Here is a 13,184-nt window from a genome sequence, read left to right on the forward strand (position 1 = left end):
GTCAGAGAATTACTCATTTGGCGCAAGTCGACTTGCACATTCTGCATACGGTCGTTTGCCGGAAGCTAGTTATTTGAATTTATGAAGTTTTAAATATGGATATTTTTCTACAAAAACACATCGCTTCGCTTCAGAAGGCCTTTATTAACCCACTGGAGCCGTAATATGGATTACTTTTATGATGGATGGATGCATTTTTTTTTTTTTTTTTTCCCTTCAAAACGTGGCCCCCCCATTCACTAATATTCTAAAGCTTGGAGGAGCAAGGATATTTTTAAATATATCTCCAACTGTGCTCATCTAAAAGAAGATAGTCATTTACACCTAGGATGGCTTGAGGGTGAGTAAATCATGGGATAATTTTCATTTTTGAGTGAACTATCTCTTTAACCACAGACTTTATTTAATCCGTAAATCAAAAGCTGCTCTTCTAGAAAACCCAACCTGGGAAAAAATGGGTAATACTAATTCCCATCCGTTTTTAGGCCTGCAATCTGAACCACTCTATAGCTCTGCAAAACCAACTATTTATGTCAAACACAGAAATGAAGGTGTAAACGGAAAGAGGCAGAGCGGCTATAACTCCTCTGTTAACAGGTCATTCAGTGTAACACTGCATATAAGGGTATAATGTCTATAGATGTCTCACTCTGCCTTCAGTCAGGCAGAAGCAATTTAATGCCAGAACCAAACAGCTCACCAATCCCCTCTCAAACGTTTGTCTGTCCCCTCGTAAAGTTTGTCTGTGGAAAAGCTATGGTTGTTGCTCTCGGATGTGCTCAGCTAGCATTGCCACTGGCACTTCTGAAGCTACAGCAATATGTTCTCAACAAACCGGCTGCCATCAGACCCGGCTTTCTCACAGAGATACTTTAACACTTTCACCAAAGTGAAAAGCTTAGAGACCTATACTGTTCAATAGTTTGGGGTAGGTATGATTTTTTAAATGTTTTTGAAAAGTCTTTTATGCTCACCAAGGCTGCATTTATTTGACCAAAAAATAAAGTAAAAACAGCAACATACATGTTAAAATAATTTTTCTATTTTAATATATTTTAAAGTGTAATTTATTCCTGTGATGGCAAAGCTGAATTTTCAGCATCATTACTAGTGTTCAGTGTCACATGATTTTTCAAAATCATTGTAATATGCTGATTTCTTCTTATCATCAAACATTTCTTCTTATCATCAATGAAAACAGTTGCTGCTTGATATTTTTGTGGACATTTGATACACTTTTTCAGGATTATTTAATCAATAGAAAGTTTAAAAGAACAGCATTTATTTAAAAGATTTTGTAACATTATAATTTAGAAATGTCTTTACTGTCACGTTTGACCAATTTAATGCATCTATGCTGAACAAACGTATTATATTCTTTAAAAAAAAAATTCTGACCCCAAACTTTTGAAAGATAGTGTGTGTATGCACCTGTGTATGCATGTATGTATACATTATTTGAAAAAGGTCATGGTAAGGACATCAAACAGGAAGTGATGCTCTGTCTTGGCAAAGATTTGATATGCTGAAATGAAATTTAGTATATGACCCTAAAAACATGCCCTTGGGGTAAAGTATGTTTGGGTGCAGTGCCACCAACTGGTCAAAGTTGTAAATTATGACTAAATCTGGTTATATTTGTAAAAACTGCCATAATTCTCATAGTGCTGTATTTCTTTGGATCACGGCTCAATCTTGGGCCAACTATAATGAGAAGTTGAGCATGAAGCATGAAGATTGCATGTGATTTTGAGAACATCACTTGCCATTAAACTTCAGCCATACAAAGGATTTGGCCCCAGTCTGTAGTATCCAGTGCGTTTCTACTCTCTGAAACACTCCATTTTAAGTTCACGAAGAAACTGATCAAGAAAGGCAGCTCCATTATAGGTTGTTGCAGAGATGAGGATGAGGGCAAATTGAAGTCCATGACTTCCATTACACATTAAGTCACAGATATTTTCCACCCTACCTGCCTGCATCCATCAGGCTATATTCCCTCGATATTCCTGCATGTTATGCCACATTTTCTCCCATTCATGGAGCTGCAGGTATATTTGACAAGTATATACGCTATCGTTCAAAACTGTGGTTTCAGTATGATTTTGGGATGTTTTTGAAGAAAGTCTCTTATGCTCAACAAGGCTGCATTCATGTGATCAAAAAATAGCAAAAACAGTAATATTGTGGAATATTATTAAAATTGAAAGTAACTTTTATATTTTAAAATTTAAATTATTCCTGTGGTGACAAAGATGAATTTTCAGTGTCACATGATCCTTCAGAAATCATTCTAATTTACTGATTTGCTGCTCAAGAAACATTTCTTCTTCTTCTTATTATTATTATCAATGTTGAAGACAGTTGTGCCACTTAATGTTTTTGTGGAAAGCGTGATGCATTTTCTTCAGGATTTTTTAATGAATAGAACGTAAAAAAAAAAAAAAAAAAGTTAATTGTAACATTTGATGGTTTTTTGCTGAATGAAAGTATTATTTTGGTAACACTTTATTTTACACTTTATTTTTATCCTAAACCAAACCCTAAATGTAACTCTATAGTAAGTAGATGTAGTTAATAGTACTCAGTACTTATTTGAGTAATTACAATGTAACTATGGCACTGTAAAATAAAGTGTAACCTTAATTTCTTAAAAAAAAAAAAACAACAACAACAAAAACAAAAACAACTTATTGATCCCAAACATTTGAACGGTAGTGTATATAGCGGCGTTTTTTTGTACTATAAACAATGTATAGTAGGATATAATATATAGTATTATAGGATAATGTATAGTAGTTTTCAGGCACAGACAGGATAGGATGGGTACGTCTAGGATGCCCCTTTGTTATTATTAAATATAATAATATGATCTGTCTGTCTGTCTGGACTATTTGTTTTATTTGCAGTGTTAACAAACAGATTTTTAACTTATTTACTGCCTTAATACCACTAATATTATGGTAATGAGGGATTAATCTTACGCTGAGGGAGTAAATGAGACAGCTGTTCAAATATCACACACACTAACAAATACATGCAAACTAAAACACAAAACAGAACAGATGATTGATGACTATGGGTTAGTTTCACTTATGGATTATCACTTAAAGGGACAGGGTGTCCTTAGATAATCCTGAACTAAACAACAGCAAGAGCAGCAGGCTGAGTGAACAGATGGGATGGGAAAAGAACAGAGCAAACATATTGGTCAGAAAACATTGTTTTGATGGTAATGTTCACCTAGCTCCCAATTGCTTGACAGTGGAACATAAAAACAAAACAAAATGCTGCCCCTGTGTGGCTGCAATGGGAACAGTTTGAAATTGTAAACAAATGTGAAAATATCACAGTGACTTTTACTGAATGTCTACTTATGACATACAAATTTAATTAATCATGTCATGTTTTTATGCCCACTTGTATTTGCAGCCTGTACTTTCTGTTGGCCGTTAAAGGACACCATGTTTATCTGATAACATTAAAACCATTAGTATTCTTCACTTGTGAGGTTTTTAACTCATATTCCAGACCCACCTGTGGTTTTTCCATTCCCGAGAGAACATCCTGAACTCTCTTTGCTTCTGAATCATGATCTGCAGTTGTGAGAAAAAAAGAAGAAAAAAAAAACAGAAAAACAAAAGTGTTATTCCATTATGAATCAGCAGGGGTCAGGTTTACGTCAGAAACTGAGCAGGAGATAAAAGCATGAAGTGTTAAAGGGATAGTTCACCCAAAAATAAAGAATATTGTGTCATCATTTATTCACGCTCATGTCATTCCAAACCCAAATGACAACATTTTATTTTTATTTTTTTATTTTTGGGTGAACTATTCCTGTAACCACTAGTAATCTTTTCAGGTCATGAACTTCTCTGAGAAAGAAAGAAATACACATATTGGTGGAGAAAAACAAGAAAGGCAAAGAAATAAACACATTTGAGGAGAAAACAGCATTATGTTTGAAAATAGAATATGAATTTGAAGAGAAAGGTGTTTTTGCCTCCCTACTTTCTGCACAATAAGGTATTAAAAAAATACATATATTTCATAACTGCAGACCCCACTGAAAGAGCGCTGGAACAGCAGATACATGAGCTGTTGGGAGTTTGCGTTTCTATGTCTCACTACAGAACCACGTCCATAACTCGTATGCAACTCCCATGCCAATTTGAAATCTGCACGAGGAAAAAATGCTCAATTACCTCATGTTCCCAAAGCCGGATTTGCTCACTTAATCTACCAGATCATCAGCGACAGACAGTCTGACATAATACCTTTAAATCTTTATTGGCCTGAGTGGTTATACACACACACACACACACACACACACACACAACTGCTCACTAACCCCTAATTTATCATTTCCACAGTAGACCCAAACACACAAGATCCACATGAGCAGATTCTTCTCTTCTGGGGAGTAAACTCTCGCTCGATTTCACTCTCTGGATGTTAGCGTTGTAAATTAGTGCATACGGGAGAGTTTGCGTGTGTGGCCTCCCCTTGGTATCTTGGTATAAAGTATATATGTAAAATAATTTTTAGAAATTATATAAATACACACACTGATGAGCCAAAACATTATGACCAGTCACAGGTGAAGTGAATATCGTTGATCATCTCTAACAAGGCCACATATCAAGGCATGGGTAGATTTGATGGCAAGCAAACAATCATTTTCATAATCAACATGTTGGATCATGGATGCAGTAAAAAATAGGCAGGAATAAAGATCTGAGTGACTTTGACAAAGGCCAAAATAATATGGCAAGGTAACTGGGTCAGAGTATCCATGAAACGGCAAGGCTTATGGGTTGCTCCTGGTCAGCGGTGGTGAGAATTTACCAAGAGTGGCTGAGGAGGGACAAACCACAAACCGGCAACAGGGTGTTGGGCAATCATCCTCATCGATGCACGAGAGCAACAAAGGCTATCCTGTCTGGTCCGAGACAACATAGGGTCTACTGTGGCACAAGTCACACAAAATGCTAATGATGGTTATGGAAGGAATGTCACAACACACAGTGCATTGCACTCTGCTGCATATGGGGCTGCGTAGCCGCAGACTGATTAAAGTGCCTATGATGACCCGTCCATTAACAAAAGTGCCTATAATGGGCACGCAAGCATTGGAACCGGACCTTGGAAGAAAATCGCCTGGTTCGATGATTCAGATTTTCTTTTGCATCACGTGGACAGCCATGTACGTGTGCACCATTTAACGACACCAGGATGCACTGTGATCGACAACAAGCCGGTGATGCTATTGGCAATGCTCTGCTGGTAAACCCTGAGTCCGGCCATTCATGTTGTTGGTAATGAGAGTGGAAGAGAGCGCTGTTCATTCACTTCCCCCACCTACATTTCCTGCCAGTACTGAGACTTGAACCCACGACCTTTGGGTTACAAGTCTGACTTTCTAACTATTAGGTCACAACTGCCCCCAGGTGTTGCCCTGGCCTCCAAATTCCCCAGATCTCAATCCAATTGAGCATCTTTGGGATATGCTAGACCAACAAGTTCAATTCACGACAATCATATTATCATGGTGATATTTTGTCAAGTCATAGCACCAATATGAGATAAGATAAAATTTCCTAAATAAAGTCAGAAACATTAATCTGATGCTGAAAAAACAGGTTTATAGACACATTATTTGTCACCCACCCAAATACACTACATGTGTATGATTGATGTGTGTATTTATTTCTAGAGATGATAGCACACAGAGTTCACAGCGCCTCTGGGCCTTCATGAGTCATGGCAACAGTGATGTCATACACAATAACCTTAACATGACCCCAGGAGGTAGGCACAGGAAATGTAGGCTTCCCCGAGAGACGGAAACCTTACTAATGCTGTGTGTGTGTGTGTGGGTGACAAATTGAGTTATTACTAAAAAAAGGAAAAAAAGATGAGTAATTGTGCAGACGTGGAAGAATATGAGCTCGCCTTGCTCTTTGCATTAAAAGAGCGCTCATTTAAACCCACCCTAACACGAAAGATGGAGTCATTGTAGAGCAGTCAACACCTGGTCACTTCAAGCGTTTTCTCTGATCAGACAGCTATCCGATAATAAAAAAGACCCGGTTTAAATGCTTTCGAGACAGATTTTTAAATGCAATCACTCAAACTACTTCAGGAGGTGGTTTGAGATGCATTACAACAAAACTGGACAAGTGTAAATGCATCTGTTTGTTGAAACCACATATGTTAATTTTACTCGTAACAAAATGGTAAAAAATAAAATATGTGTGAGGGTGTATTATAGGCTTTATGAAATGTTATAGCCAGATACGACAGCACCATTGCCACAGATATGGCCTGCCACAGATGAGTAGCTCAGTATTAACTCTATATGTAATTAATTTTACATATAGCGGGGGAATTGACGATCAAATTTATATTCATTTTGCAGAGACACATTTATGTGTAAATGGAACAGTTTTAACAAATTAGATAACTCTCCTATCAGTAAAAACGCATGAAGTGACCAGGTGTAAACAGGACCTTAATCCAAATGTGTTAGCTTTGAGATCATCAATATGCTAAAAGTTGACAAAATTAAGTTTCTTTGAAGATTTATCCTGCACTACACAGATTTTTTTTGTCCAACTGAATGTCTCCTGAATAAGAATGTTGCTCCCCCTAATTCAACCTGCTCATGGCGCATGGCTGTAATGTAACTAATACCCGTTATTAAAAAAAAAGGAATAAATAAATTAAAAAAAAACAGACAAGGATGTCGCTATGTCCTATTGAAACTTCCTATTTCAAAAAGAAATACATCAAGACAGGAAAGAAACTGGGCTCTTTAAGCAGTTTCATGTGGTCTGTAAGTCATCTCTGCAGGGGAAGGACTACCTGTTCATTACCTACACACTTCAACTAGCCATCAAGTCCACTACCAGTATGTCCATCCTCTCCTCTCCTTCCACTTCTGCCCTCTGAGGGAACCTCTTTCTGTTTTGCTGCTGCCAAACACAACACTCGACTTTCCAAAGCTTCACGTCTGTTTCTCACGCATGTCGTCTCCATAGGGAGCGGACGGTTGAGGCTAACTGCTCACTCTCTGTCTCGCCCTCCTGCCACGTTCTGAATAACTGCTGCTTCACAATATATAAATGAAAATAAATAGAGGAAGTGAAGATGATAGAAGAGGAGGAAAGAAACAAACACCTCTCATTTTAAAAGTAGAACTATTTAATACTATTCTGCATTATGCTGAATAAGTTTATTTCCTTCTTTCTTTCTTGTGTCTCTCTGGATATTTGGGGTGGAGAGGAGTTTCTGCCTTCAATTACAGGCCAAGGTCAAAGACGGGAGAACGGAAAAAGGGGGGTGGGGATAAGGAATGTGAAAAAAGGGATTGAGCTTAAGTGAATATAACCGGCAACATGGAAGTGACAGAATGGGAGGAAAGATAATGTGATAGAGGGGGAAAGAGAAACATTTGACCCAAGCTCTAACTGTAAGTTTTAAACTTTGATGTGTAGCACCTGCTTGTTGAAAAGGGTTGCTATAATCATGTTTTTTGCTAACAAACAACCTTAATACCCTACCAACCAAGTAGAAACTAGGGCTGGGACAATAAATCGATGCATCACTTGATTCTGAGATTTTCCAAGTGCATCGCGATTCTCTCTCGAATCGATTTTGAGCTTATATTTTAAACAGCAGATGGCGCTCTAGGCTAGTTTTTAACCGCATGCTCAAATTCTCACAAAGAAGAGCGTTGAAGAGCGCTCATGCGTTCTAGTCTGACATGCAGGGGAAAAAAATAGGCTAAATCGTGCGCACGATTTAGCAAATTGAGGGAACAAAATAGTAAATCGCACACTAATCTTACACCTCAGAATGCTTTCATGATGTGAGATTAATGTAAACAGCCCACTGCAAACGCCCTTGTAATTCGCTTCAACCTTATCGAACTTTATGAATGATTATTTTATAGAAGGTTCAAGTGGTGTGTGTAAGGAATTGGAAACAAGCAGAGTATGGCTGTTTCTAAAGCACACAGTGCAATGTGCTGTTAAAAACTAAGCTCAGAATCGATTTGATGCATTCAGAATCAATTCAGAATCATTTCTTGATTCACGATGCATCAATTTATTGTCCCAGCCCTAGCTAAAAACACTCTGAACAACTGTATAGCATCTCCCAGGGACCCCTTACATAGTTAATAAGCTGAAGGTCAAAGGTGATAAAGGCTATGCTTTGAGTCATGAGAGAGCTCACACTTGACCCTGCAACACTCTTTAAACCAACATGGAAATCTCTTTCTGGACTTCAGGAAGCATTTAAAAAAATCTGACAGTGGTCTAGAGCTGCAGTGTGAGTGAAGTGTTTGGGTGTTTAGCTCTATGTGAATGAGTGTGCATGTGTATGCAAGGAGGTGCTAGGTAAACATCCAAAACTGAATTTGCAGACTATTGGGAAAAAAAAAAAAAAAAAAAAAGGTCTCCAAGAACACCCACAGAGCTGCAGACGCCAAACGGTCAGGCCAGTAACTACACCCACATGTCTGTGCGTGCGTTTGTGAATGTGTGCGAGAGCTAGAGCACCGTAAAGCTGCTACAGGCACTTAAAAACAGCTCACATCCTCTAGCTAGCATCCTGAAATAGGGTTACAGATAGGGAAACTAGGCCACCACTATCAGGAGGGCTGATCAGTCAGACATAAACAAGTTTCACAGTCCCAAATTCTGTTAGTGGGGTCGATTTGTTTGTTTGCTTTTAGATTAAAACCTCCTGGAATTTTTCATGCATTTCACCCAGAAAATAAAGAGTTCTTTTGTGAACTCCATCTTTTGGAGTTCCATCTGCTAATTTCTGCCCCCTGGTGGAGTGAGACGAAACAGCACATTCTTGATTAGTGACGCTCGTTACACACATACAGCCTACAGGACCAGAAAGGTGCTGCTTTGAGTCCAATACAAAAATGTGAAAAATGACAGAGCAACAGCTTAGTCAACCAGAAAATCATTAGGAAAGACAAACTGAGGTTGTGGCTATACTAACGGAACACAGTCAAGATGAATAGACAGCTAGAAAATCAAACTTGGCATTTTCTTTTTTAAGCACTTTGTAATACACACTGCATTTTATTAAAACAGGTATTGCTTTTAAGGGGCAACAAGACAGTATATTGCCAGGTGATCAAATAAAACTTTAAGAAATCTTCATCTTACACATTTCTACAAAAAATATGTCACTAATAATGGGTCGTGAGGGAGGAGGGAGTGTGGGAGGAAGAGAGAAAAAGAGTTGCAGGCTCCCAATCGTTCTCATCTCTGCATAGCACACATTCCATCTGCTCAACAGCTGGCTGTCTAATCCCTCTCTCACACAAACCTGTGCCTCCCTGAGAACCACTGACACAGTGCGCTCGCTCTCACACTCTTACATAGTACAACTGACACAGCCATCGCACTCAAAACAGAATGTTGAGAATGTTGTATATTACACATGAACTGTGTAATATACACACACGCTCATATTCTGTATCTGTCTGTCTATCTATCATCTATCTAGAAAAATAGATAGACAGACAGATAGATAGATAGATATCAATCTACAGATAGACATCAGTGTAACTATAAGGAGGAAAAACCTTCCTTGGAAAGGTTGAAATGAGGACAAGAAGACACTCGGTCGGTCTGAGTAGATAAACTACTCAAAACGTTAGCATTGTTTATACCTGCTTTTTGATTTTTTTAACAAAAAGCATAGGTAGGACAGATACTGTAGGTGTGTGTGCATGTGTGTATAAACGTCTGACAAACTATTGTTTACTTTCATTTTAGTATCAGAGACCATCAGCCTCATCAGCAGAATGGATGTTTTTCAACAACTGCCAAGCTGGCATCAGTCTCTTGCCTTTAGTGTGCTAGCTCCATGTCTCTAGCTATCTCCAGAGGGACTCTCAGTGGCATTCGCTCACAGCAGAGATGCATGGCCTCACTACTGCCAAGGGACACAAGGATACGCCAGCGCTTCCTGGAAGGGAACTGGAAAGAATGGAGAAAGTTGGCAGAGGCTAGAAAGTAGGGATAGAGGGGAATGGAGGGAGGCGGAGGGAACGAGACTGCTGAGAGCTACAGAGGAACTGAACCGGGGTGACCTGCTCTGGACGCCCAGTGGCACAATCTCCACAGGTGCCAGTGTATTTTTGTATTTACTTTGTGCCTACTTATAGAATGTAAATAAGAAGTATATGGGGCTGGAGGGGGGGGGGAATGAATACTAAATCTCATAAAACCTATTTGTACTCTTGTATCTCAATGTCTACAATATTTTTGCTCTTCTTTTAAAATGTGCATCATGTGTAACAGGGCTTTGGACCTTGTGAGTTTCAGGTTAGTTGAAAAAACTTGCCCTTTTCAGCGACTGCTGCATCATCTCTGAATATTTCATGTGTGTTGATCTTGTTTATCCATTTGAAAACAATTTTATTTTGTGTGTGTGTGTGTGTGTGTGTACATGATGGAGTAATAAGTTGATTTGACTGATACAGTAGAACTCCAGCTATCTCTGAGTTGTCTTCACAGGTACAAACACTACTAATAACCCTGTCACAGTCAAACACTTCCGCTGAAACAGACGCAGTTTGTGCATTGTGTTACTGTAAAAGCTGTAAGAGAGACTTCCCAGAAAAACACACAAATGTTGATTTTGGCCCAGTTCTCAGTGCTTTCTATGGTAACTTCTTGAAAAGCAACCTACCCAGACTCATAAGAATCTCTTGATAGGTGAGAGTTCTGGCGTCCCAACAGTAAATGACAAAATAAGTACCGGCAGATAATAGAAAGGTCATGTTTAATTAGTTGAAGAGCTGGCATCCGGTTACCAGATCTTGGCTGCCCTCAACCTTCTCATCTTATTCAGTTTCCCCAAGTTGCGTCACCCATCATTGCTCCATTGCATGCTGTTATCGAAGCGACCTCAGGGCATAACCTTTCTCAGTGACTCATATGTTATGAGAGAGTGAATGTGGGAAACTGTTACCATTGTGGCAAAGACACAAAGCCAAGATTAAGAAACATCTGTTGCTTCTGGACGATAATGATGGAGTGAAAGCACGTGGCTGGAGGAAATGCACAGTGCCAAAGAGGAGCAGAAGTGAACATCTGTTTCTGCTGGAGTCCATGCAAACACAAGGAGAGCTGGAGATAGAAAGGAGTTAAGGTTGAAGTGCTGCAAGCCTGAGACTATGAGAAGGTTAATCTAGTGGCTAGTCTTCCTCTGCACACAGGCTTAGCCCCAGCCTAATCTAGTTAATGACAGTAGAGCAGTAAAAAGCACAAATATCCTTGCAGCTTAGGAACTGAGGAGCTGATGGGCCCCGGGATGTGGTTTCCTGCCTTATGTAATCGAGCTTCATGAGCGGAGGTGAGCGCGTTTGTGGCCATGGGGTGATCTGAGCAAAGACCATCCAGGCGAGGTGCTGAGAGAGAACAAGTTGAGTTGTTTTCACAGCTCCAGTCGTGCCTGGTAGCTAGGCCTGGATCTTCAAGCTGCTATGCCAACAACAAAGTATTTTCGACAGCTGGAATGTCTGCCCTTTTGTTGTCCATCTCTCTCTTTCATTCCCTCTATTTTGCTCTTTTTTTGTTCTTTTTTAGTTTTGAGAGTTTGATTACATTATTGCAGCTTCCTCTCAAAAAGAAAAAATTCTTAACCTGATCTCCAGCGTGATCCGGGGAGCCAAGTACTCTGCATATGTGGTCATGATGATTTATGCCTAGGAGCAAGGCTGCAGTGAGGCCCAGATGGCTGTAGCCCTCAGTAAGTGACGTGAGCTAGAAGCCTCAAGTTTGTTTTCTATACTTCATCAACCATTCAGTCGACTCCACAGTGGAAGGCTGCAAGCTGCAGTATCTTGAGACTCGACCCCAGCGCCTTGCTTCTGGTGATCTCCACAACATTCATCCGCTTGGCCTACAAATGAGTTCATTTACATGCAAGATTTTACACCAGATTATGCTTGATAATCTGATACGATCATTTGCAAGCTTTAAAGGGATAGTTCACTTAAAAATAAGAAGTCTAACATAATTTATTCACCTTCATGTCATTCCAAATCTGTATGACTATTTCTTCTGTGGAACATGAACATATTTTGAATGCAACGGTTTTTGTCAATACAAAGTTATTGAGTAATAGCTTCACAGGCAATCTTATCTCCTGGGAATTCTGCCACAGTCAGCATTCGCCTTTGATCCTGAAGATACTCTAAGAGTGAGTAACATATATATACCATATGGGTGTACGAGCACTTCTTTAGCTTGTTAGACTGTGAAGGCCTATCGCGAGCTGATCAAAGGACGGGCGGCTTGCGCTTCCAGCAGGCAAATCACGTTTCCATGATGTCAGTGCGCAATGAGTCAAGTCTTACAACACCTGCATATAATGCTACATGTTCTGCCTTTAACATAATACACACAGAGACAAATTATTGAATGTGGAATGCCTTTTTTTTTTTTTTTTTTTGAGGGCAAAAACAGCCTTTTTGGCAGATCAAATAAAAGAAGGGGTCATTCCCTTTGCCCCACTTGTCAGCACTTGCAAATGTGCATGCATTGACGAAACACCTGGGATCAGCGGCACATACATAATTTAAAGCTAAAACTTCAAGGACACTAAAGGCTGAGAGAGAAAAAATTGTCAGAAGACAGTGCAGAAAAAAGTATCGACCTTCTGGATTATAGGCATGTGTTTAAATCATTTAAAACAGTTATGAATGTATGCTCTGAAAAATGTTCTTGAGAGCAGAAAATGGCATGTGAACACCTTAAATGGAGCTCTTCTCCAATCAGCACTGCAGGAGGCCTGATAAGGCACATGTGGAATTGGTGAGGGTCGGTGGCCATGCTCAAAGGACCCCTTCATTGGGAGAATGTGACTCCACAGGTATGTGGGCTGCCTTTCAGCAGAGGCCCAACCTGAGATACAAGGGCCACATTGTGGGTGCTGGAAAAATGATAGCACCTTGGCGATTCCCAGCTATGCAGTTTCCGCAGCATGACGATCCCCTTTACCTCTATTGATGCACTTATCTTTTTCTTTTTAAGAGGAGAGAGAAAAACTTTGTGGCCACATTGAGAGAAACATGCATTACAGATGTCTAATGGAAGCCGTGAAACATCAGAAGCTAAATATTCTAGCCATGTACAAGATGA

The 13,184-nt window shown here is 39.5% G+C and overlaps 1 protein-coding gene across 2 annotated transcripts in view; it reads right to left on the minus strand.

Annotated features, from left to right (window-relative positions):
• The window catches only part of fndc3ba (fibronectin type III domain containing 3Ba), a 140,603-nt gene that overhangs the window by 37,868 nt on the left and 89,551 nt on the right, over positions 1–13,184 (minus strand). For both annotated transcript variants that reach the window (XM_051917714.1, XM_051917722.1), the window contains one exon: positions 3,538–3,596. In XM_051917714.1, coding sequence (XP_051773674.1) covers positions 3,538–3,596 — 59 coding nt within the window. The remainder of the gene's footprint in view (positions 1–3,537; positions 3,597–13,184) is intronic.

This window comes from Ctenopharyngodon idella, chromosome 2, assembly GCF_019924925.1.
Source record: "Ctenopharyngodon idella isolate HZGC_01 chromosome 2, HZGC01, whole genome shotgun sequence".
Classification (NCBI taxonomy): domain Eukaryota; kingdom Metazoa; phylum Chordata; class Actinopteri; order Cypriniformes; family Xenocyprididae; genus Ctenopharyngodon; species Ctenopharyngodon idella.